The sequence below is a fragment of the Pempheris klunzingeri genome, chromosome 24 (assembly GCF_042242105.1).
Source record: "Pempheris klunzingeri isolate RE-2024b chromosome 24, fPemKlu1.hap1, whole genome shotgun sequence".
In the NCBI taxonomy this organism is placed as follows: Eukaryota; Metazoa; Chordata; class Actinopteri; order Acropomatiformes; family Pempheridae; genus Pempheris; species Pempheris klunzingeri.
In genome coordinates this window covers 3,640,107-3,663,693 of record NC_092035.1, presented here as the reverse complement: position 1 = coordinate 3,663,693, position 23,587 = coordinate 3,640,107, and the positions used below count along the sequence as shown (strand labels likewise).

The window sequence follows — 23,587 nt, the reverse complement described above, 5'->3', positions numbered from 1 at the left end:
GTGTCGTGCCTTTAAAAACAGCACGAAACCCAGCCTGGTATTAAAGCACACTGATTGATAGAGCAATATACGAAGCCTCATTGTGCACAGCATCTTTTTATGGCCAGGTTGTTTTCTGTAAGGCTGGACACCACAGCTTAACCCCTTTTAAGCCCATAACACAACCTAGAATACAGTGCAGAAGCACCTAAGCAACATATATAGCATTCTCCTGCAGAGAAATACTATCATTATTACAATTATTACAGGAGCAAACTCTTGGGTAAGTCAGACTAGGAAATGTAGGGGGAGAGAGGCGTGTTTCTAAATGTTTTATTGTCCTAAATCAGGTGCAGACAGTGTATCCAGTGGGTTTGCGTAGTCTGCTGCAAATGACGGCACTCATGAAAACTAGCAACACCACCGCCAGCGCTGCACCCACGCCACACACCAGGGCTATCGACGAATAGGAGGCTGAGGAGGGAGGATGAAGAGCAGAAGACAAGCATTATCGCCTCCATTAGTTACAGCGTTTCGCACCAGTGGTGAAGAGACCCGAGCTGGAGGGTGAGGACGGAGAAAGTGAATTTGAGTACATCGAGTGGTTCCTTCCTACCTGCTTCGGTCTCTTGGAGTGTTTGGAGCAGAGTGGCTGGCTCTGGGAGGAGCTCAGACAGCTCCGTCAGCTCCTCCTGCAGGATGCTCTCCTCCAGCAGGATGGGGCCCAGTGCGGCCGTCCCAGCCCACTGCAGATCAGGAGGGAGCCCTGCAAAAGGCCAACATTGGGAGGTTGGGGGGGGAAAACAAATCCACTTAGCGCAATTAGCCAGCTGATTCAACCGTTGACGACACGACTGATTGGATGGACAATTAAAAAGGGATCAGCTCAAAATCAATCCCCAAAAAAAGGGTGCATAAACAGCATGTGTGCCAAATGAAAGCAAGGTAGCTTGTCTAAATATGTGTGGAACCTCTGCTTGTTAGTGTGTGTGGCTGATAATTTCACTTCTTGTTGCTAGCAATCATTTGGGTTCATTTATGGTATGATTGAGTGAGGCTGGCTACTTCAGAACCATTTAGACGTGGCCTCCTGGGCATTCTAAAAATGCTAACTGCTTTTTTTATGACACTGGAGATTGCTTGAAAAACTTGCTCCCCTGTGTAATGTAGCGTTCTGTAAACTGTACCAGCATCTGCTCCAAGACTTCTTCTCCATCTCTGCTCACCACAGCTGCTCTCACAGCAGCTACACACCTTATTGTCTCCACCTGATGCCACCCATCTGTCCAAAAAAAAAAAAAAGTGTTGCGTTAGAGTGGCTGAATAAGTGTTTTTATAGCATTAGAGTCTGAAAAGACAAATAACTGTCATTTAAAATCAGCTGTCCAACCTTTTAGCTTCAGTCAAGAATGAACATGCTTTGTGCTGCGAGTCGATGGGAACGGACACCGCTGTTGCTCTCAGATGACAGGTGATGTAGAGCTATGAGGAGAGTGAAAGGACTGATATTCTGTACAGTGCGTGCACCGTCATTTCCTCAGTTGGAAAGTATTTGAACCAAGCACAGATAGCGACCGAGGGGCTTACAGCCTTCAAACAACACTTACTCATGTATACATTATGTGCCAACTTAGCACGTATGAGACCAACAGAACAGCTGAAAGAAAAAAGTAAAGTGGACACTTTTGATGTGAGCTGCTAACAAAACGCCAGCCAGACACTTTGCTGCAGTGATCAGATGGCTTAAATATAGAACATGGGGAAGGAAAACAGCCTCAAAAGTCAAATGTCTGACTGTATGATGCATGGTCAGTAGCTCTAAACGGTATAAACACAAAGCTGTACTTACTGAATTCCTGTGATCGTGGTGGAACCTGAAGGATTTCAGCTGGAATTGGAGTTTATCCTCCTGGCTCCTCTGCATGAAGTAAGACTTGGCTCCTGTCAGCTTAGCATCAGTTAAACACCTTATATGGCAAAACACAGGCACACAATTCATAGTCGGACACTTAAAAATGGTCATTCCAACTGTCCGTAGGACAATAAACAGTTACAGTATGATATACATCTTTCAAACCTAAACCTTCATTATTATGACTAGCTGACTTTTAGACAAATGCTGCTTTAACATGTATATTTTAACCACACTGTACAGCCACGACACAGCCGCTCACCCGTGGTTGTCGATGAAGGAGTATTTGGGATGAGAATTGGGGTTGGGGTCCACGGTGGCCACGCAGCTGTCCACGAAGACCCTCAGTGGAACGTGGTGACCCCGCAGGACGGCGGCCTCAATGTACATCATGCTAGTCAGCGAGTACATGCTGGAAAGCCTCTGTGACTGCCAGTCCTCTAATGAAACACAGAAAAAGAATAATAGAAGTGGAAAAGTAATGCTGGGGGCCAACAATCGGATTATGGGGAACTTAAATGATGCCTGTTGAGGAGAGCGGGTCAGTGAATAGGACGCATGTACAGTCACAATAAAAGAAAAATACTTTAAAAGAAGCAGTAAATGAATTACAGATGTAGCAGATATAATTAAGTCATTACTGTAACCTGGATAAGAAACCCAGATGAGGTTCTGTGCCTGCAAAAACTAGTTTAAAACTTTCAGAACTTCATATAGTCCATGCAAATTTGAAATAAATAAGACGACAGGAGACAGGGAGAAGTTCTGTTGCAGCTTTTAGAAGATGAACAACGGTTTGGTGCAGTCGCTCTCTGCAGCGTGTAGCTTGGAATTAATTAGAAAACATAATCAGCTGTTCATTGATCACTTTATTGCGCGCGTGACCCTGTTGGGTCAGCTGCAGCCTACAAGGCATGTAATTTCAGCTCATCACCATGCATCAAAAGTTTCACTCCTGTTTATCGAGCCACTGTTTAGCATCTTAAATAGTAGCAGAAAAACTCTGCAAGGCCTTGAGTGATTGCAATTAGACCCGTCGCTGGGGAAATCAGGCGCAAATCAGCGTTTTAACTGCACAACGGCAGCTCCAAGTTTGTCTGCTGTTCTTTTTATTTTTCTTCTGTTGACGTGTCCCCACCTGTCATGAGACGCAGGGAGAAGTGCAGCTGCTGCTCTGCTAACATGCTGGAGGCGAACGGCCTCCAGGTAGGCCTCATGGCGCCGCCGCTGCTCGCGTAATGCCTCCTGCGAGGACAATTAGAGCAAGGACGGGCATTTTCACTAGAGAGAAGCTCGTCGGGGATGATGAACATGTACCTCACTCACAGGAGTAGATAACAAATCATCAAGACTGTAAAGACTTAACTCCACACACACAGACACACACACAACACACTTTAAACCCTGTTTGAAAGTCATAGAAGCCTAAGCATGAAAATTATCACTTTTGTCAGTTCTTCACTAATGATATAATCAAATTAATGTGATCTGGACCCAGATCAGTGGTAGAAAATGGATAGCTGCATTAACCACTGCTAACAGGAATAACAGCACTCTGCAGGTCAGGTTTGCTCACTGCACACTTTCCACTGTCGCACCAATCCCACTTGCGGTCTATTAAATTACTCTGTAATACCTTGTAAGGCCTTTTTGGGGGAAACCGAATTCCATGCCTTTAAAGACTTTAAGACCTGCAGATACCCTGAAGAATCGGTAACAGCAGGGATAGAACTGGACGTGGCAGATAATGAGGCTTTACCTTAGATAGTGGCATTCAATTACCACCTCAGCAGGGTTGGTCTTTAGAATGAAGGTGTTGCCGATGGGTGTCGGAGAGTACATCAGAGAGAAGGAGTAGATGAGGGAGCCTTCAGTCATCTGAGGGAAGCAGGAGACAATTACAGCGACCTCAGAAACACAAAGAGTGGATGGACGCTAAAGGAAGCCACGCACCGTCACCGTGCTGCCGCAGCCCTGTAGCTCTGTCTGGAACTGCAGGATGTGGTCAGCGGTGTGCAGGGCAGCGCAGCCTCCTAAGGTCAGATCACTGGGACGGATCAACTGACCGTTTCCTAACAACAAAGAGGAAAAGGTGCAGCTTAAATAAGGACCATTACCTGAGGCCATTTCTCTTCCTGGACCAGTCAATAACACTCACAGCAAGTGGAGGTTCAGCCACAGGACAAATAAAAAGGTTTCTTAATGCATCACTGTAAAGTCAGCGTTTGAGCACCGAATGGCCATGCAGAATGCTCCTCCTCAGAGTGAAGAAATAAGAGGAAACACAATATTGATCGCAGAGCCCATAGTCTGTGCCATTTGCAGTAATCAGCACTGAATGTCCCATCTTCACCGTTCCATTCAATTTTCCAATTCGGGCCTTTAACCTGACCCTTTCTTCAGACATCAGAGCAGAAGACACTTCAAATGGACCTGTGTCGGTGCCACTGTGGACAAAAACACACACACACACACACACACACACACACACACACACACTCAATCAAGTGACCGGCAGCCATTACCTAAGAAGCTCTGTCTGACCTCTACGGTGACCTCTCCTTCGCCACAGCGCACTGCCACGCTGGTGGCTGGCACAGGCACCCGCTGCTCAAATTTCACCGGCACCTAGAATAACATTCACATTTGATAACACTCAACTTAAATGCTGCAGGAGATCAAATCAGCTGTGTAGCTTTTAAAGTACCTTTGATTCCTGCCTAACAGGTGGGTTCAGATTCGGGCCTTGACGCGGCAACTTTAACAACTCCTGAGTTTGGACAGTTTCCCTGGGCTCCAGCTGCTCTGAGGTCAGCGTTGTGGCCTCCGATCTCTGCGGGTTTTGAGATGTCTGCATCTGCTCCACAAGTGGCCGGGCTGGCTTCCTGAGCTGGTAGATCTTGAGCCGGTAGCTGACAGGACGGCGGACGGGATCACCGTGTTCTGTCCGGTTTGACTGATGATCCGACGCTGATCTTGGCAGCTGCAGGCTCGCTGTCACTTGCTCTTGTGGGGTTTGGTTCAGAGTCTCATTGGTGGTCCAGTTTTGAGTAGCAGCACAAAGATTTCCACCTGAGAGGAGAAGCACAAACCCGAACAAAACCACCTCTCTGAGCCCCATTACAACTTATCACTCAAAAACCAAAGAGTTTTTGGTGTTTTCAGGGAGCACTGCTGCTTTTGTCTGTTGACCAAAAGTTACAGGAACTTCGCTCAGTCTCCACCTACTCTTAATGACTTGATTGGATTCCAGCTGGGAGGGCTTCAGTCTTTGAAGCTTTCCTTTCCTCTCCTCCTTTTCACTAGATTAGATGATAGCTGCTTGGCTGTGAACTCCACGGGTCACATTTACAACCTCTTCAGCTCAATTTAACCCAGCTTTTCAAAGATTTTCACAGAAGAAAAAGTAATTCTAATAATCACATGTACATTTCTAGTGATGGGAAAAGCTAAAATATGGTGCAATATTTAAATGCTTCAAAGGCGAACATTTGTTGTCTGCCAAATCTCCACTTGTCATGACACTAATGAACAAAGACTATTAGAAACAGCAACAAGCCTGACCCGAACAGTGAGTGGCGTTCACTGCCCCCATGAGGCAAATCAATCAACGCTGGAACCCGGCTTTTTTTTTTTTTGTTTTGTTTTCTTGCACCGCACGGTCTTGAATGTCAAGGCGATGCGGTCAACAGTCTGCAGAGTTGAACAGAGGAGCTCATAAAACTGAGATTTATGATCATCCTTGTGAGACTTCACAAATGTCACCACCACCAAATCTGTGTGTGTGTGTGTGTGTGTGTGTGTGTGAGACATGTGACAGGAAGCAGGGGGCGTGTCATGAACCTGTGCCAGCAGGCATGTCAATCACACTCTGACATACCTGTTGTAAATCTGACACTGGTGTGGCGCTCGGGAACAGCACAGCCATGCTCAGGGTCAGTTTAACCTCTTGAATCCCACAAAATTCCACTTATACGTCTTTAAATTTAAAAGAGTTCTCCATATATATGAGATCACATTATACAGTATATAATCTACATATATAGTTACATTATATAGTGTTATTGGGTGAAATAGCTGAGATTTATGGCTGAATCAAATGTAAATATTCAAAATCTGATGTCATCATTTGCATTTCTTTACAATTCTGTTTGATATGATTGGATATTTCTAAAAAAAAAAACAACTTGTGGAACTGTTTCCAGTAAGAACTTATGGATAAAAGAAAACATAACAACATTTCATTTAAAGAGACTCCTGTTCTAAAGGCTAAATTAGTTTAAATGACTTCCTCTTGATACAGACACACTAATCCAGACTGACCTACAGGAATACATTATAGCTCTTCCTCTCTGTCAGGATCTCCCTGCAGACTCCCCAGCAGAGAGGCTGCTATTGTCAGGAACTGGCTTTTATCTTCTGCTGATCAGCGGCAAAACAAAAGAGAAGAGGTGTGTGTACATGTGTGTGTGTGTGTGTGTGTGTGTGTGTGATCAGGAGGCTGGAGTGAAATCAGTCCATCCCTGCCAGTCAGGCCCCCTCTCTAACTTGGTTAGCTGCCTCTAATTTGGCCCCCGGAGGGCCCTAATGTGGCCCCTGTGGGGGCTTCTGAACGGGGCCTGGCAGCTTCTACCTCATACACACACCGCCGCCACTCCCATCAGCTGCTGTTGCCAATAATCCTGCTGCATTTTGAGACAAGGACGGGTTGATGCAAGTAAGGTAAATAGGCCCGTCTTCTGTTTAGACAATAAACACACACATCCAACTTCCACCAGATGGAAAATCGTCAACCAGGATGGCACACCGACGACGCAGATGCTCAGTGACAGGAACCCACACTCACGCACGCACACACACGTCCCTCATCACGTTTTGCTGACAGCACAAAGTCATAGAAACAGCTCGATTTGGCCCGTGCCGCACTGCACCATACGGATAACAGTTATGGAGGCTCATTAAAAACATGTAGTGGGAGATGGATTAGTTATAGCCTGCTGTTGTGGTGGGCGAGCAGCGTTCAAGATCAGCGCATTTCTATGCGTTTTGTCAGCGAATAGATTTGCGTGGGACAGGGAGATATTTCTGAGGGATATGTTGCCTTCCAACATGTACTGGCATGTGTTTTTAGATGCTGGCATCCGTTGTTGTGCCACTGCTTAAAACTATCTTGGTACATTGGCAATTTTTAAAAGGGAGCAAATGCGCGGAGGGCGAGGATGAAATATGTGAGCAGAAAGAGAGAAGCGGCTTAGAGAAGAAGTGTGAAAAAGGAAAGTGAAAAAGGCCTGGAAGAAGGGAGGAGTGGCGGTGCGAGGGGGAAGGGAGGAGAGAGGGAAAACAAAGGAGGGAAAGAAGAAAAATGTGGTTGGGGTCAGTGAACCCCTGGGTGAGGGATAACAGACAGCAGCCTCGGCACGTCCCAGTGGGAGCAACATGAAATAACAGCACGCTCGCTTCTGATTCACGGCCATTTCCAACACACAAGGACACACATTGTTTCCACAGACTTACAGGGACACACACACACACACACACACACACACACACACACACACACACACACACACACACACACGGGAGAGCATGCACAAGCACACACGAGTAGGCACGGGCACAAACACACACATGTAGAGAGCTAATGGACTGTTATTAAAGACATGCATCACACCAAGTCACCTACCGACCACACACAGAGCCACACACACACACACACACACAGAGCCACACACACACACTCACACACACACACACACAGCAGCACATTGCTTCCACACACTCCAATGGGATAATGATCTCCCAGCACTGCAATAGCAGCTGATGTATCATTTAGCAAAAAGCCACAGTGACACGGCGAGGCCACGGTGACACTGACACACTCCCACTCTAGTTCAGCCAAAGACGCCCTTCCTGCTCGTACTCCTCACACACACACACACACACACACACACACACGGCTGACCTCATTTTAATCACAACACCCACGACATTTCTCATGAACAGATCGGTGTCTCGCTCAGCGGCCTTTGTCCCGGTGTAAAGGTCTTCGGTGTGGGTTGATTGACAGGTGTCATGGGCCTCTGTAGAGGAACAATGCAGTGGAGGGAGAGCTGGGAGCTGACCTTTAGCCTCCTACATCATGGGCTGCAAAGTTTCTCCCCAGGGAGCAACTTTTCATTTTTCATGGTGTCTGACCTGACTGTGTGTAATCTGATGATATTTAGCTGTTTGTTAACCTTTTTTTTCATTTACTGTACCATACCAAAGCCTCAGGTGTATCCAAAGAGCTTTAATCTCTCGGCCATATAGCCAACTTCATTCATCTTGGTGAGGATGCTCCACTTGGAGCATTAACCGTTATTGTGCTGTAACGTCTACTTAAAGGACTATTATAAAAAAAAGTTTAAACATACTAATCTAATAATCCATGTACAATAATCCATGTAATCTACACATAGGGCTCAGCCTACTTATACTTAATAACAATGAAAGCATCTCATGACAACTCCATCCACCGCAGAAGGCCACAAAATGTGGTTTCATGTTTCAGAAACAACTATGTTGGACCTTTTGTTGACTATCTATCTATTTTTCCTCTAAGAAAGTATAATTACCTTAAAGTAGGAGTCTCAAGTTGCGAGACAATTTCCAAAAGCTCCCCACATGTTTACAATTCATTTATGAGATTTGACAAGCAAACTTTCTATATTCATTTTGTCTTTTATTTAGTCATTTCCAATCATTTTTCCTCTGGTAATGGTGCAATTTTCTAGCCTGTGAGTGTTGGAATTGTCTTTTTTATTTCATATTTAAAGTCTCCACTCAGAAATGTGCTTTGCTGATTGTTACTTCACTTGGATGTTTCAGTTTCACTGTCAAGAACTTTTTTTTGTGGGAAAACAATGCCACAGAAAAAGTATTTAGTGGAAACCTTGTGGTTGACTTCGTAATGTCACCTCAAATTACAGTGAGCTTTAATGGAGACGCAGGATCTATGAAATGCTAACTGACTAAATAATGGCCGTGTGCCTCTCAGGACACGTCAGCGTCTTCCAGGTGGAAACTGTCACTTCAAAATGCCTCCTACAGAATATATGAATTATTCCTCTATGTGGTCTGGAGCTTCCTCACTCTCAAATGCAGGAGACGACAGGAAACAAACGACGCAAGCACAATAACAAACCATATGGTGGGCGCTTTTAAGCAAAGTGCTTTACAGTGCCATTTGAACGTGGGTGGCCCCATTGGGAATCAAACACTAACAGTGTTAACTGTGCTCCACTCATGACCTCATTGACATTGTTTCATTCCCGTGTTTATACCCTCACCGTGCATTCTGAAATGAGCTGTGACCCAGGCTGCCATTGTAGAAACGGACATAAATGGTGTGTTAGGGTAGCATGGAAACCTGTCTTCCTTACATGGGCATATAATACACACACAAATGTCTCGCAGCCCCCACTTCTCTCTCATCTCTCGCTTGAATCCTTCTCAGTTATGCTGCAATTCAAGCTTTTTGTTTAATAAACAATTTGTCAGTGATGTATCGAACGCCAGCTCTAATTTGATTGTCTGTGAAATGTGTATGGAGGTGGCTGCCTGCTCTCTCTATCTCTCTGTCTGCAGAGCCAACTGTGATATTCTACCCTTTCCTTCCCCTGCAGGTGTGTGTGTTGTGTGTTTCGGTGTGTGCGTGCATTTGAGCATGCTTGTCTACGCGTGCAGGGATGAGGATGGAGGAGCAATCCTTAAGGGTTTGCAATTACATCTAAACGGCATAATCGGACATGATGGATGGCTATTGCCTTTCCACAATGTCTAGACCTCAGCTCCACCAGCGCAACAAGGTTACAGGAGAGTGGGAAATGATGAAAGATTTAATAGTTTTGCGCTGCTTTGCTCCGAAGTCCCTTTTCCTCCTTTGAAGTCTCCCTCTGGTGACCTCACCAACATTTGAACATTTCCATCACAGACAAATCAGCTAGTTCTCTGGGTAAAATTGGCTGAACAGCTTAATTCGGCCATCTTACAGCAAATCTGAGCAGGTTAATAAGAGAAATTGAATGTCTTGTATTTATTTGTTTGATGGTTTCACCCCCTTTTCTTACATCTAGACAGGAATTAGTGCAAGAACTAGGTTTGTGTTGCAATCATATAGATGTTAATCAGACTGACGTGGCTTCCAAAAGCTTGAAACGACAATGCTGAGCAAAAATGACCCACTGCACATCTTACTGTTGATTCTAGGATTTGTTTCCGTCAAGAGGTGGCACTGTGGGACCAAGAGTTCACTGCACAGCACGTGTTTGCAGCAGCTTGGAGAAGAACAAACCACAAGTTCAAGCCATGAAGTACAAGGGGTAAGTACAGTGAGGTGTGTTGTTCTGGTTCTTGAAGCTTGGCTCTTCCTTATACCTCATTAGTGGTCTTCAGGACAAAGCCAGAGGAGGCACAACAACGCGCTTTATTCCAGCCTTAACAGCCAACGTAGGCCCGGAAAAGGAGCAATTTAGGATGTGAGGTAAGATGTTAAATGGACAGAGTAATTGAGAGATTTTTCTCGGGCAATTTCTCGCAAGGTTCTTGCAATTATCGTGGACTGTTGCGTTCTCTGACTTGCCAGGTGCTTCAAGCGAAATGAGCGCAGTTACAATATAAGATGGTGATTATGCACGGACATCATTCATCTGTGAGAGCGTAGGTGCTAAAAGCTAGTGGCTGTGCAGCAGATTCACAGACAGAACTTGTCTGTGCTGTCAACAAGCTGAGTGGTAAATAAAAGAGAGAGGTAGCTTTGTCAGCGCTGCCTCGTAATTACCCAGATGGCCCGTGTGTGGGGTAAAAAAAAAGAGAAGCTGCAGTGGGAAAGGCAGCTGGTGAATTCAAATCGAAGACGAGAGATTGTCAGCTACGGAAAGCCGTCATCTTCCTTAAAGAGGCGACGATGACTGAGGCCACTCAGGAGCTGTCGCCGCTTGCATTTCTACCAACGAAGAAGAGAGGAAGGAGGCTTGTGTTGGGAAAGCAGCAACCTGCGCTTCCTGTCAAATGGAGCTTTGATTGTGCTCGTTCATCTTGGCACTGTGGCATCACCAAGCTGGCAACGGCGCCCAGCTCTCCCATGTGGGCCTCATTACCCACAATCCCAGAGGGTGACTACGATGTTATCGTCACCCGGACCGCCACCATCCCTCCCTCGCTCCCTCCATCTCCCTCCTCTCTCCTCCCTGTCTTTCTGCTTGGCTGATCAGGCAGGCGAAGCTGTCGCTCGGGAGCATCACACAGATGTTCGGTAAAGGAAAAAAACAAAAAACAAACAACTCAAAAATAGACATGATCCCTCGGTAGAGATACACATTTCATGTCCTGGCTGAGGCTGTTGTTGTTGTCGCTGCTGATGTGTAAAACAGAGAGGAGAAGAGAAGAGATGGAGGCATGTCTCGCCAGAGTCAGACTCTCATTCTCGTCTGATCAACAGGCCCCTGGCGCAGCTGAGCCCACCTCACACGACTTAAAATGAGCTCTAACTCAACCCTCTGAACCTGCGTCTCACCTGCCGGCTGGCCTCGCTCATCCCAGCCCTTTGATCAGATCTATATTTTTGCAGACACGACCGTCATCCACTTGATTTGCCGGCCGTGGCGATGAGAAAGTCTTGTGCGAGGCAGAGGGGTGGCCTCATTGCCTCATCTGATTGTTTCTTCATTTTCAGCTGAGCTCGACGAAGACGCCGCGAAGAGGAAATTGTCCTCGGGCAGTTGTAGTGGCCGTGTGCCAACGCACAATCGCATATAACATTTCACACACCTTCACACCCCTCTCCCCTGCTGTCTGTGCAGCTCTGCGCTCATATCCCTTGTATTTCTCCTAAAGGTTCCTGCAGCATTAAAAACCAGCCACTCTTTCTTTGCAGCCATTGAAATGCAAACACCCACGCCAACATGATCACTGGAAACACGGCAGAAACAAACGACTCTGTGAAACGGCCGCTGGCAGAGAAATCATTCTTGCCCTAATGTCGGCAGCTCACCGCTCTGACAGTGAAAAACAGAGCGCAGGAGAAAAGTAGTTTCACCCCCCCTCGACTCTCCATGTGACCTTCGGAGAGATATTTACCTTGTAAAGATCTTGACATTTCGCTGCGCGCTCTAATAGCATCCTGAAATATGAATAAGAGCGCAGAGAGTGGAGAGGAGCCCCGCAGAGCTTTTGTTAACAGGTATTGATTGATACCGAGGGGGGAGGAAGGAAGGAGCGGGGACCACGGGGAGCCACTCTTTACTGATCGTCTGTTAACCTTGTCAAAAGATCTCGCCAGCTACCTCAAACTGGCCGGGGGCATCCTTAGTGGTCATCAGAGGGTGTGCGATTTCCTTATCAAAGCAGAAAATCCAGCCTACGGCGTCATTCACATGTTAGTCAGAGGATGTTAGACAGCTGAATCGATATCTGGATGCAGCAACTAGCAACAGCGGGGACGTTATAGCTGAGAGACAGTAACGACTCGGTGAACTCTGGGAAAAAAGGCTGATGGCTACCTCACCCTGCAGGTCAGCCACGTTAGACCTGCTTCTTTAAACAACAGAGGACTCAGGACCGCAGTAGAACCTTTTACCGACACAATGAGACTATCTCTCGTGTCGTCTTGGCGTTGATGTGATGTACAGTTTCACACTGAGCTACATTAAGTTGAGCCGGGGGTCAAGGGGTCAAACCAGGAGCTGACAGGCCTTTGTTCCACTATACATTTATTTTCCACTATTCTCATAAATGGCACTCATTATCTGCACATTAGGACTAAAGAATTTCAAATGATGACCTACGAGCAGAGCAAATACTGATATAGCTTCTGTAACACAAGTTTGTACCTGCATTAAGTTTTCATTCAGGTTTCTGTCAGCGAACTTTTGAAAGTTAGTGAAGTAAAGTTTGGTTTCACGTCAACTCAATATTAAAAGCCAGCAGGCAGAAAATCATGGGTGTCCACGGACGTTTGACTTTTGATCTTTAGCAAGAACCAAAGTTTTGTAATATCATTAATATTACTATTATACGTTTGCTCTTCCAAACCTGTGAGCACAGACCTGAATATCCAAACTTTCAGACAGACAAAAATGAAATGCACAAGCTTATGACAAGTATAAATCATATCTGGACGTGTTTAGTGTCTTGCTCAAGGACACTTCAGAGGAGCAGGGATTTCACTAAGACACACTGCAGCCCCAACTGTGCAGCAGAAGCAGATCTTCATGATTGCTGCGATCAGGGAGAACCTGAGGGAATTCAAAATGGCCGCATACATTACCGCTTTTTATTCAAAACCTCCAGGAGCTCCAGTTGAACACATACATGAATATATTTTATTCTAATGACATGTAATTTGCTGCACACAGTAGCTAATTTCTGCTTCCATGATACTAAAAAGCAGTTTAAGGTAATTCCGAGAGATTGTTTTTAATGGAAGATAAATGACTTTACTGCAGGCTGCAGCTGAATCAATACTGTACTACAGTTTGAAACAGTGCTGCATCATTTGCTGAAATTGCCACCATTGATTGGCGCCATCAGTCATTTTAATTTAATTTCAAATGACTGTAAGGAAGGATGGAAAACTGAGTGGGACTTTTCTTTGTTTGATGCTATATTGCTTTTCTTCTGAAGCATATTGGGGGAGGAGAAGTAAATTCCCTCCCCTAAGCAGCACTAAGTAAACCCAAATAATGAGCGAGCTTCAGTTTGGCTACATTCACTGGTGATGTAACGACAATGGGGTTTGTTTTTTTCCTGTTTTCTTGTCAAGTTGATTTTACCGTGCTGCAGTCAAATGTGTCAAAAACTGCCGTAGTTAACAGATGAGTCTGCTCAACGGAGCAGCTTCTGCACGGCTCATTATCTGTCAGAAGTTCTACCAAATACTGGAGGCTGACAACTGAGAGTGGGACGGCCGGGTAGAAGGTCAAACACTCAAGTCAAACGCTGTGCTAATGAGCTTGAATCATGCCATTTACCACCCACACGCTGTTGACTCTCAAGCGCTTATTGATTTTCCTGCTCGGACAAGCTGTTCCTCCTCTGACCACTCCGCGACCTTCCGTACTCGTCTTTTTCTTGATCCCCCCCCCCAACCTTCTTATCTTCCAACATTTTCACCAACATTTTCTGTCTCTGTTTCGACTTGCTCGAGCATGACATGTCTTTGGTTTCTCCGGTTCCGCTCCCTCTCTCTCTCTCTCTCTCCCTGCCAGAGTTAGAGAGGATATCGGATAACAGAAAAGCTGCTGATTCAGTCCTTGGCACCGACAGTGTGTTCAGTCTAGGATCACCTGGAGGGCAGCTGGACCAGCAGTACTGCTGAAGTAATCAAGGAAAACACTATGACCCCTGACCCCGAGTGAAATGCATATTTGTGGGGGGAGTGTGTGTTCTGTACTTACACTAACTTTACCATAAAGACTGCAAAGGTCAGGCTCAGTATAATGTACACACAGCCAGGTAAAGCTATGCAGCCTGGTCTCTGTAGAATAAGTGTGTCAGGTAGCAGGAAGGTTCTGGATGCAGCTCTGATGACCTGAGTGTGAATGCTGAAGTTTTCTTGTTGAATTATGATAAAAACCTCTCTAAATAAATTACTGACTATTGGTAGTGGTCTAATTGTAACAAGAACTCGGACGGGGAACTGTTTCCAGCGCAAAAAGGAGAGTGGATGTTGGATTTACGTTGCTCAGGTAGCTGCAAGCACGACTCCAAATAAATTAGCATGTTGCTCCGTGTGTTGAAAGGCTGTAAAACTGGTTAGTGCAGCTCTAAAATGTAGTGATTCTGGCAGGCGTTTAGTCGTTAGTGATCAGGTTTTTATTCGGATTTTATTTCCTCTGTATGGCATTTATTTAATATATGCCATTTATATATTTGAAACAGGAGTTGCAAACTAGCCCATATCTTTTATATACTGTGCATTCAATATATTTTCAATAAAAATGCATTGTAATTCTTCCTAAACTTGCTAGAACGTAACTTTTTCAACTCACCTATATCATGATATTACCTGTCGCTGGGCCATGTGGATTGTGTGTGTGTGTGTGTGTGTGTGTGTGTGTGTGTTTATGTGTGTGTCGGATGAGTGTCGCAGTGACAGCCTGATTTACAGGCCATTGGTGTGTTTAATGGAGCCGATGAAGCAATGATCGCTCATCCAATCCTTTCTCGCCTTCTACCCTCTCTGCCTGGGCCTGATACTGCCAGCCATCTCTTAACACACACACACACACACTCTCTCTCTCTCTCGACATCTATGTGATGCAAGAAGGTGGTCACACATATACCCCAAACTCTACCCACACACACAAATCCTGCTTTATAGGGGATAATCCAATGACAGCCAATTTGCTGGAGGGATATACTTTTTTTATTCCATTCTTTATTTATCCATCGCTTCTGCTTTTACAAGGCAATTTGTTAGGTGGCCAGCTGGAGGAGGGAAGTATTAACCTAGACTTCCATTACCATGGTCCCCCCCACCACCACCACCACCACCACCACCCTCCCACTCTCCCCCATCCCTTGCTTCCCCTCGCCCGCTCATCCTTTTAAGATTAAGCCGGCCCCCCAAAAAAGGGGGTCCAGTGTAATCATGAAAGTGTCACATTTCAGCTGAGAGAGGAGGGAATGGTGGCTTCAGGGTCACTCTAAAATTCTCTACTCTTCACTCTTACTTTTATTCCTTTTCTCTCTCCCTCATCCACCCACCCACCTCTGCTCTCTCAGTCTCTTTATTCTCCTCCCCCCTCACCTGTTCCTATTCTTTCTTTCTTTATATCAATCTGCATCCCTCTTTGCTCTTACCTCTTGTCTCTCTCTGGCTTTTTTTCTTTCTTTCTTTTCTTTCTCGTAATGCCTCCACCTCCTCTCTCTCCCTCTCCCCTCTCTCTCTGACAGTGGTTCAATAAGCAGTGCCTCCAGAGTGGTCTTGCTCAGTCAGTGGCCAATTACCCAGTCACACTGCCTGTCCTCTGGGACAGACAGGATTAGCAGGATCTGTCGTTTGACCAGGCACACACACACACACACACACACACACACACACACACACAAACACACACACAGTCCGGACACCTGTCACTTAGACACGCACAGACAACCTGTGGGTTCTTTTTTGTCCGTGGCTTTAAAAAAAAAAGAAGCTCAGGCTCCACCATCTTTTCCTCCACCAGGCAATTTGACAGGCCAGTGAAGAGAGGCGCAGAGAGGTTGTGCAGAGGAGGAAATATATGCTGTATCAAATGCATAAAAGCAGAGTACAAGCTCCACTGGTGCAGGTGGTCAGTGTGCAGCGTGGTAACCAGCAGAGCAGCACTGAGGGATCAGACCTCACCTGGAGCAGGTTTTTCCCTTCAGGGCGGCTAGCTCAGGGCTACATGACGACCACAGCAGTGCGGCCACTGGAAGCAGCAACAGTCACTTCTGCTTCTTCTCTAAGCACGGGAGCATTTCACCTCTGCACAGCCCTTTCAGTGTCGGGACGTCAGCTGTGTGTGCAGGTGAACTGCGAACTCTTTTTTTTATGCAGCTACAAGATGAGTTGTAATCCATTATCTGACCAACAAAGATCTGAAAATACTGAAATGTGCAATGTGGTTTGGTACATTTTATAGTGCAGCAGGGAAAAACCAACCAACTAACCAAACTAACAACAAAATACACAGAAGATGACGTTTTTTAAACACTGAATAGTGGCTGATTGATGAATCATATGGTAAATAAGGAAAAAAATACAACAAATGTTACTAAAAAAGACGCTAACCTGCATATTTTCGATTATATAAAGTCCAAACTGTCCTTTAGGACAAATGCAACATATTAATGATAACACTAGTTTAGCTTAGCTCCTCCAAATGAAACACAGAACAGCATCCTTTTGTCAGTGCCTGTAACAAATCACTGCTCATTAATCTGTTTTATGCTACATCATCATGATTAGGGTTAAGTTTCAGGAAGAATCACGTTCGGACATCGTATACTGTAATACAGTATGCACTAGTAAACACATACTGCTGTAATATATTATTTCTGGTGACTGGGGATTTTGCCAGCTGAAACACTGTCACGAGCAAATCAGTTGTAACGCTGGTGAGAGATCTAAATGACACCAGACGCTCTTCCACTTCTCGTTTGGCATTTACCTTCACGTCACCAATGACGCTCACCCACTGCCAAAACTTCCCAGATGGAACTCGCTCTTTACAATTCATGTTATGATGTAGATTAAATTAGGGTGTGCGGGACTAATCTGACAGTAATTACTGTATTTGGTTAGCAGGACGTACTGCAATAAAGATGCTCAGCTGAGGTAAGCAGTAAGGTTTTTTTTGCTGAATGACATCTACAGAAGATTCGCCCATAGAAATAGTAATCTTTATCTAAGAGGAGAGCGCCACTTTAAATAAAACCCCCTGCCTCTGTGGTTGATACAATACCTTAACTGTTAAGTACAAGCCCATTTTTCATCGCAGATACAATCGCTGTCCTGTCTCCAGCATGAACCGGAGCCTTAGCCAGGGCTTACACATTATTCATGCGCCTAAACCTTCCCAAAAATAACACTTCTGTGTGATTATTGTAACGTTTTGTTTCCAGCAGAGAAGAATTGCCAGCTTGGCTGTGGCTTAACCTCCTCAACCCACACAGATCCACCGGTGGGTCCGTCGTTCAAGTGCGTGGTGCACAGCCAAGCTTTGTTCAAACCCACTGAACTTCATTTGGATTCAAGTCAAGATCCTGAAGTTTCCAGAGATACTAAACATGTCAGGCTGAATTAAAGTGAAACGTATGTGCAGTGATACACATGACATGGAGAATGTTCCGTTTTAGCAGTCATGCGCACACAGATCTCCTGGGTTTAAATATTTCACTGACTTTTTGCACAGCCTTTGTGCTACGCAGCACTCACAGAATGTTTTTCTAACTATGACGGGAAACCGAAAACTATTTTCAGTCTGGAGTCAAAAGCCTGTCAAGGTTTGCCAAACTCTGGCAAGACTGCTTGGCGCTGGAGGCATGGATGGTGACTTCCATCTCCCCGAGGTCAAGGTCAGAGTCCGATTTGTCCTCTTTGGCTCCGGTCGCCTCAGTCCTGCGGTTCCATCTGTTCCATCTGTTCTTTGATTGTCAGCATTTTCTGCAATGATTGAAGGAGCTAAGTGATGACAGCAGCATGAGCTGGCTTACAGCAGGCAGAGGGGCATGATGGGATGAGGAGAAAGAAGGATGAATTCCTGGCTTTTAGCCATGCTAGTGGTTGTTGCACCGCTTTATCCCCTATTGAAATATCTCAAGTATTATACGGATTGCCATGAGGATTTGTACAGATATTCATGGTGCAGAGAGGATGTTCCTTATGACTATAATGTAAAACACCATGTTTTTGCTCACTAATTGTATTCTATCCCGACTTGTAGACACACATATGTCAAACTACTCAGAGATTTGTCTCTCCTTCCCTTTTCTGTCTGCCCTCCCAGAATGAAGCGACCTAAATGTCTGAGTCACTCGGTCGCCTGCAAACCTTCCAGGATTTTTTTTTCCTTTTTCCCCTCTCTGAGTGTTCGCTGACACGGTGGGAAATGAGGCTGGAAATGATCTGAGGAAGAGCTGGATTCCTTCCTCTGTTTCAAAATCCCTTCGTGGCCCCTTTTGAACTCGCCAGCGTCCAAGGCCGGCTTATCCAGACACTTCAAAGGCGCTGGGGACGGTGTGTTACATCAGGGCGCCGGTGACCACTGACGCGCTCCCTACACGAGTGGAAACAGAGAGGAATGTCCTCTAATCTCAGCACTGCAGAGAGAGGCTTTCAAGTAAGGCCTGGCGTTTTCCCTCTCTGGTTGTGGGGAGAAATACTTCCAGCAGGTAAGTGGCACCCCGCCTTTTGTCGCCTTAAGGATCCTATGGAGAGGTCTGACAAATCCCTGAGGTTACCTAACTCCAGTAGAGATGTTGGGGACTTTTGCTGTGAGTATGTGTGTGTGTGTGTGTGTGTGTGTGTGTGTGTGTGTGTGTGTGCAGCAAGGTTTGGGTGCAACTGACGTTTAACTCATACAATTTCTTTCTTAAGATTTCAAGAACTTTTTCTTTTGAAGCATTATCACACTCAATCTGAAGCTGTGTCTCAACTGTCTGAATTTTACTTTCCATTTGCCTTTTGAATCAAATGAATTTAAAGTTAATTGCACCCATCTCAGGTCTACACAATGGCTGAAGGATATAAAGCAGACGGAACGATGGGATCAATATTAGCTATCTCTACTATTATGGGATTCAAAGTGTACTTTTACCGAAGTCCTCACTTTTAAATCGCTCTGTCACTGAGTGAAAAAGGCACAACAGACATATCTGACAACCTCTCATCTATAATCAGTTTATTGCTCACAAGAAGAAGAAAAAAAAAAAGCAGTGCTCCTTACAACAGCGAATGGGAGCCAAACAGCCTCAAAATTACTATCATTCCCCACCTCTCCTCCAGAAAAGCTCTTTTTGATATTGACTGAATCAAAGAGGCGTCTCTGAGTAATTAAGTGAATTATGGTTCGGCGGAATTGTAGACTTGGTTGAGAAACTACGCCGTATGGATTCCTCTCTAATTACAAAGGAGAGCTGGACAGAAATAGCTCTTCCTTTCATCCTCAACCTTGGTGTAGTCTAGATGAAACAGCTGTAAGCCCGGACTTAGCCCCGCGATCGACCTGCGAGCCGCGAGCGAGAGCCAAGAGTTTATTTCCATGCTCTGGCTGCTTTACTGGATCCATATTTATGCTGCTCCTTGGGAAAGTGTAGTCTGGATTTAGTGCGATGAGAAAAAGAAGATGCAAGATGGTATTTTATTGAATTAATGGGGAGGTATGGGGATTAGAGGAAATTCATAGTCCCCAGGTAACATGTGGCCTTGACTCTAGGAAGAGAGGCAGTAGAGAGGGTGTACTTAGGACTTAAGTAATACCGAAGCCCCCCTAGCAGCACCCATTTTTTGGAATTATTTGTATTTCACACATTTTATGATTCGACATTTCAAACCTCTCTCCATGCTGCTGCCAAACCTAAATATATTAAATGTATTACTAAGAATAATAATCATGTTTTCTCTGAATAATACCAATAAATCTCTGCTGTATTTTAGGTTGCTTGATAGAGACTGATTATGAAACTATTAACTGTAGCTAAAAATAAAGAATGGATCATTTATTCTAGCCTGTCCGTATGGCTCCAACGACCTCCAGCATGGTAGCCTGTGAGGTGAAACGCAGGGATAAAAAGCCTGTCAGGCACTCGCTGCTGCTTCTTAAGCTTGTTGCTCAGAGTGATAACTGATATTTTCCTCATGTGGACTGTGGTGGCTGGACAGTCGGAGGACAGAGATCAGAGAAGTTTTAGCAGCAACAGTGTGTTCGTCTTGGATTTACTCCATTAAATAGGGTTCACAGTCTCTCAGCCTCTTTGCCATCAAATAATACTTTCGCCAGAATCGGTAAAATGCTGTATGTAAATTGCCCCCCCCCTCAAAAAAAAAAAGCAGGGCGCCAATCAACTAGGACAGGTCGCCATAGCAACGGTTCTCCCAAATCAAATGGCGGAGCAGCTAGCCATGTAGCTGCTGCTGGGTGGTGTCTGTCAAAAGCACACAGTCATTACCTGTACCCTCGCCTCCTTTGTATCACAGGCAATCACAGTCTATTCACAGCCTGCAGAAAGCAGGGCACTTTTTCTCTCCCAGAAAGTGATCGAGCCGGGATTTTGAAAGAAACGCAGCGTGACGCTTTCTCTGTGACAAGTTCAGACCACTTTCTCCTCCTTCCACCTCCTCCCTGTCATTGATCGGGGCTCCTTTCACCACACCGAGCGCACCCCCTCCCCGTAGAATCAGGTCCAGGCCGGTCAAGTGAATAACTCTTTCTGTCTCGCAATCATGCACCGCAGAGAGTCTGCCCTGTAATGACGGGAGAGTCGCCCTCAGCACTAAAATCTTCACTTATGGAGAAGATTCAAATTAAGGGCATTTGGGTTAAAAAGAGCTTTGTCGCTCCGTACTGTGCTAGCTGAAGGGGTACAAAAGTCATTTCTCCACTCCCAGATCCTCCATCTTTCTCCACTAACGTGTATAAGCGGCTGATGGAGCTCTTTTTTTTTTTTTTGACTGAGACGTTTCTATCACCGTGTCATTTTTGCCTTATTGAACTGCTCCTCTGTCGGCCACTTGAACTCATTTGTCAGTCGCCGGCGCAGCCTCAGCCTCGGTCCACATGATGGGAACATAGATGCTCAAAGCTTTTCAAAGCTTTTCTCGGACCCAATTCTGCATGCAAATCAAAGTTGGATCAATCTGGGATTGTCTGATGAACTAATTATGCAGTAATTGTTCTGGTCTAGACCACTGATCCATTGTACAGAGCGGCTCTTTGTGCCTTCCCACTACTGATTGAGAATGATAATTGGGTTTTTTGATTGGCAGAGGGGCAATTTTGATCTCTCTTTTCTTCCTTGCCCCTGCACATGTACATGCTTCCCACACTCTCTTCCCATCTAACCCACCCCTCTTTCATCCACTCTTGAATGCCACAGACAAATCTATCGAGCCAAACTGTAAGCTGATATGGAAACCTTTAAACAGGTTACACAGGGTTAAGTGATCAGGCAGGACATCTATGCATTTGCAATTAGTGCATTAGCATAACTTAATTGAGTATGTTTGCTTGATGGATTGTCATTAGTTCTCCCATCTCTGTCGTCAGATGTGGGGAAGAGCTGTGACGACGGCCCACAGCAGAGAACCAGTGGACATGCATGCATGCACGGACACAACACAGCGGCTCTTTGTGTCTGAGCTCTTATTTCTCTTTCTCTCTCCTCTGCTGATTTAGCCTCAGTATGGTCTTCTCAGTCATAATCCCCATTACCCAGAATCCCCACATTTTGACCGGGGTCACGTAACGGCAACAGAACTCCACCGTGTCCCTTTGAAGCCACGCCGGCCAAAACAAATGTCTGACCCTGTTGGGAAGGCAGTGATACCCCATAATGAGGCGGTGTTATTACAGTAAAGCCTTTCTTGACTTTTAGACTCTTTGACCTTTGACCTCTGAGGCCACAACTAATCGGACAGCCCCTCCCGCTTGTAATAAAACCCAGCTTGAGTGCTTGCAGTGCTGTCGCTCAAAGCATTGAAAAACTCCACTTGCTTTAAAGCAGCCAGTACTTGGTGCTCTATGCTGACGATTTATAGGCGGAAGACTTTGGAGGTGCAAACAATTGCAATTCAGCTACAGCTTCTTGATGAACCTAAAATGTTTCAACAATCTCAGCGGCAGATGAAATGGAAACTGTCCACACAGCTAGATACCTGCCACGGTAAGTGATTTGGATGAAATTACCTTTTGAAAGCGGAGGCACATAAACTCCTGTATGTAATTGTGGTTATACAGCAAGTGACCGTGCAAATAACCAATGAGAACGTAGCGCTGCCTGCCGTAAATAGAAATGCGCTCTCTGTCAAATTACCGGGTTGAATAAGCACAGAAGAAAAGTTCATGAGGCAGAGCGGCGTAGATGAGCCACAGGATGTCGGTCAGATTGAAAAAGATGACATCACTGGGACATTTATGAGCTGCAGACAGAAAAGGTGCCATTTTAGAGCTATTAAACTATCTAGAATATGTCGCTCCACCACACTGCCCCCCTCTCCTCTGCTCTCTTTCATTTCCCCTCTAAGCACTTAAGTCTCACTCAGCCCCCTCCCCGCTTCACCTTTCCCTACCATTGCATCTGCCTTGTTCGCTTTTGTTGCAAACGTTGCCCCATAATTGTCCAAATCAATGTTTAGCAGTTTCTCTTGCTGCGATTAGGCGGAAAATGAGGTTATGCGGCAGTTGCCATGGTTTCAAGGCAGCGGATTTCTAAAAAAGATCTCCAGCGAAGCCAGAGACTGACATGGTATAATGAACTTAAATTAAAGCAACTTTTGTCTCAGTGTAGATTTTAATTACCCCACGATTGTCTCTGACAGAAAGAACGAGGAGGAAAAGGAGAAGAAAATGGAGGGAGAACAAGTGAGGAGGTGAAAGAACGGGTGGAAAACAGGGTTTATGTGCCAGAGCGCTAATTTGATCCATTAAGGGATGTGTGTGTGTGAGAGAGAGTGTGTGATTTGCTACCTGCCTAGTGAATATAAAGTCTCATTCTCACCCATCAAGGAGCGTGGTGCAAAGGGTGAGACTCGTGTCTTGTTAAACTCCAAGCTACAGCTGAGAAAAATCTAATTAGTCTAATTAGGCGTGTGCAACAGTCAAATATGAAATGACTTCGCCTTTGTGGCTTCCTCGCGGAGAGGTGAAAAAATATGTTTCTTCATTGAAAAGAGTGTGAAAAAATGTGTCGAAGCGTTGATGCAATCGACAGATCCACATCCTACCTCTGCCTCAGTCGCCTGATTTCCTCCCTCTTAACCTGCTCTATGATCCTTTATGCTGCTGATGATATAATAACTCATTCCTGGTTTCTTTCCAATGGAGCTGCTCCAAAAGTAAATGATTAACAGAAAACCTTACTCATCCGCTTGCATAACAAGACGTGTTCAGTGTGTCTCAGCTTTCCTCGAGTGTTCGAGCGCAGAACAGGTTGCATTTCTTCAAATAAGCGCATGGCACCCACTCCAAA

The 23,587-nt window shown here is 45.3% G+C and overlaps 1 protein-coding gene across 1 annotated transcript; it reads right to left on the bottom strand.

Annotated features, from left to right (window-relative positions):
* Positions 1–325: 325 nt before the first annotated feature.
* LOC139223726 (zona pellucida sperm-binding protein 3-like) lies at positions 326–5,070 on the bottom strand. Its single transcript, XM_070855711.1, has 11 exons — positions 4,599–5,070; positions 4,417–4,519; positions 3,845–3,963; positions 3,651–3,769; positions 3,030–3,136; positions 2,154–2,331; positions 1,829–1,946; positions 1,370–1,461; positions 1,167–1,261; positions 596–745; positions 326–453 (listed from the first exon to the last, which is right to left on the bottom strand). The coding sequence occupies exons 1-11, from the start codon at positions 5,010–5,012 to the stop codon at positions 326–328; spliced, it is 1,623 nt and encodes a 540-aa protein (XP_070711812.1). The 5' UTR covers positions 5,013–5,070.
* Positions 5,071–23,587: the final 18,517 nt, after the last annotated feature.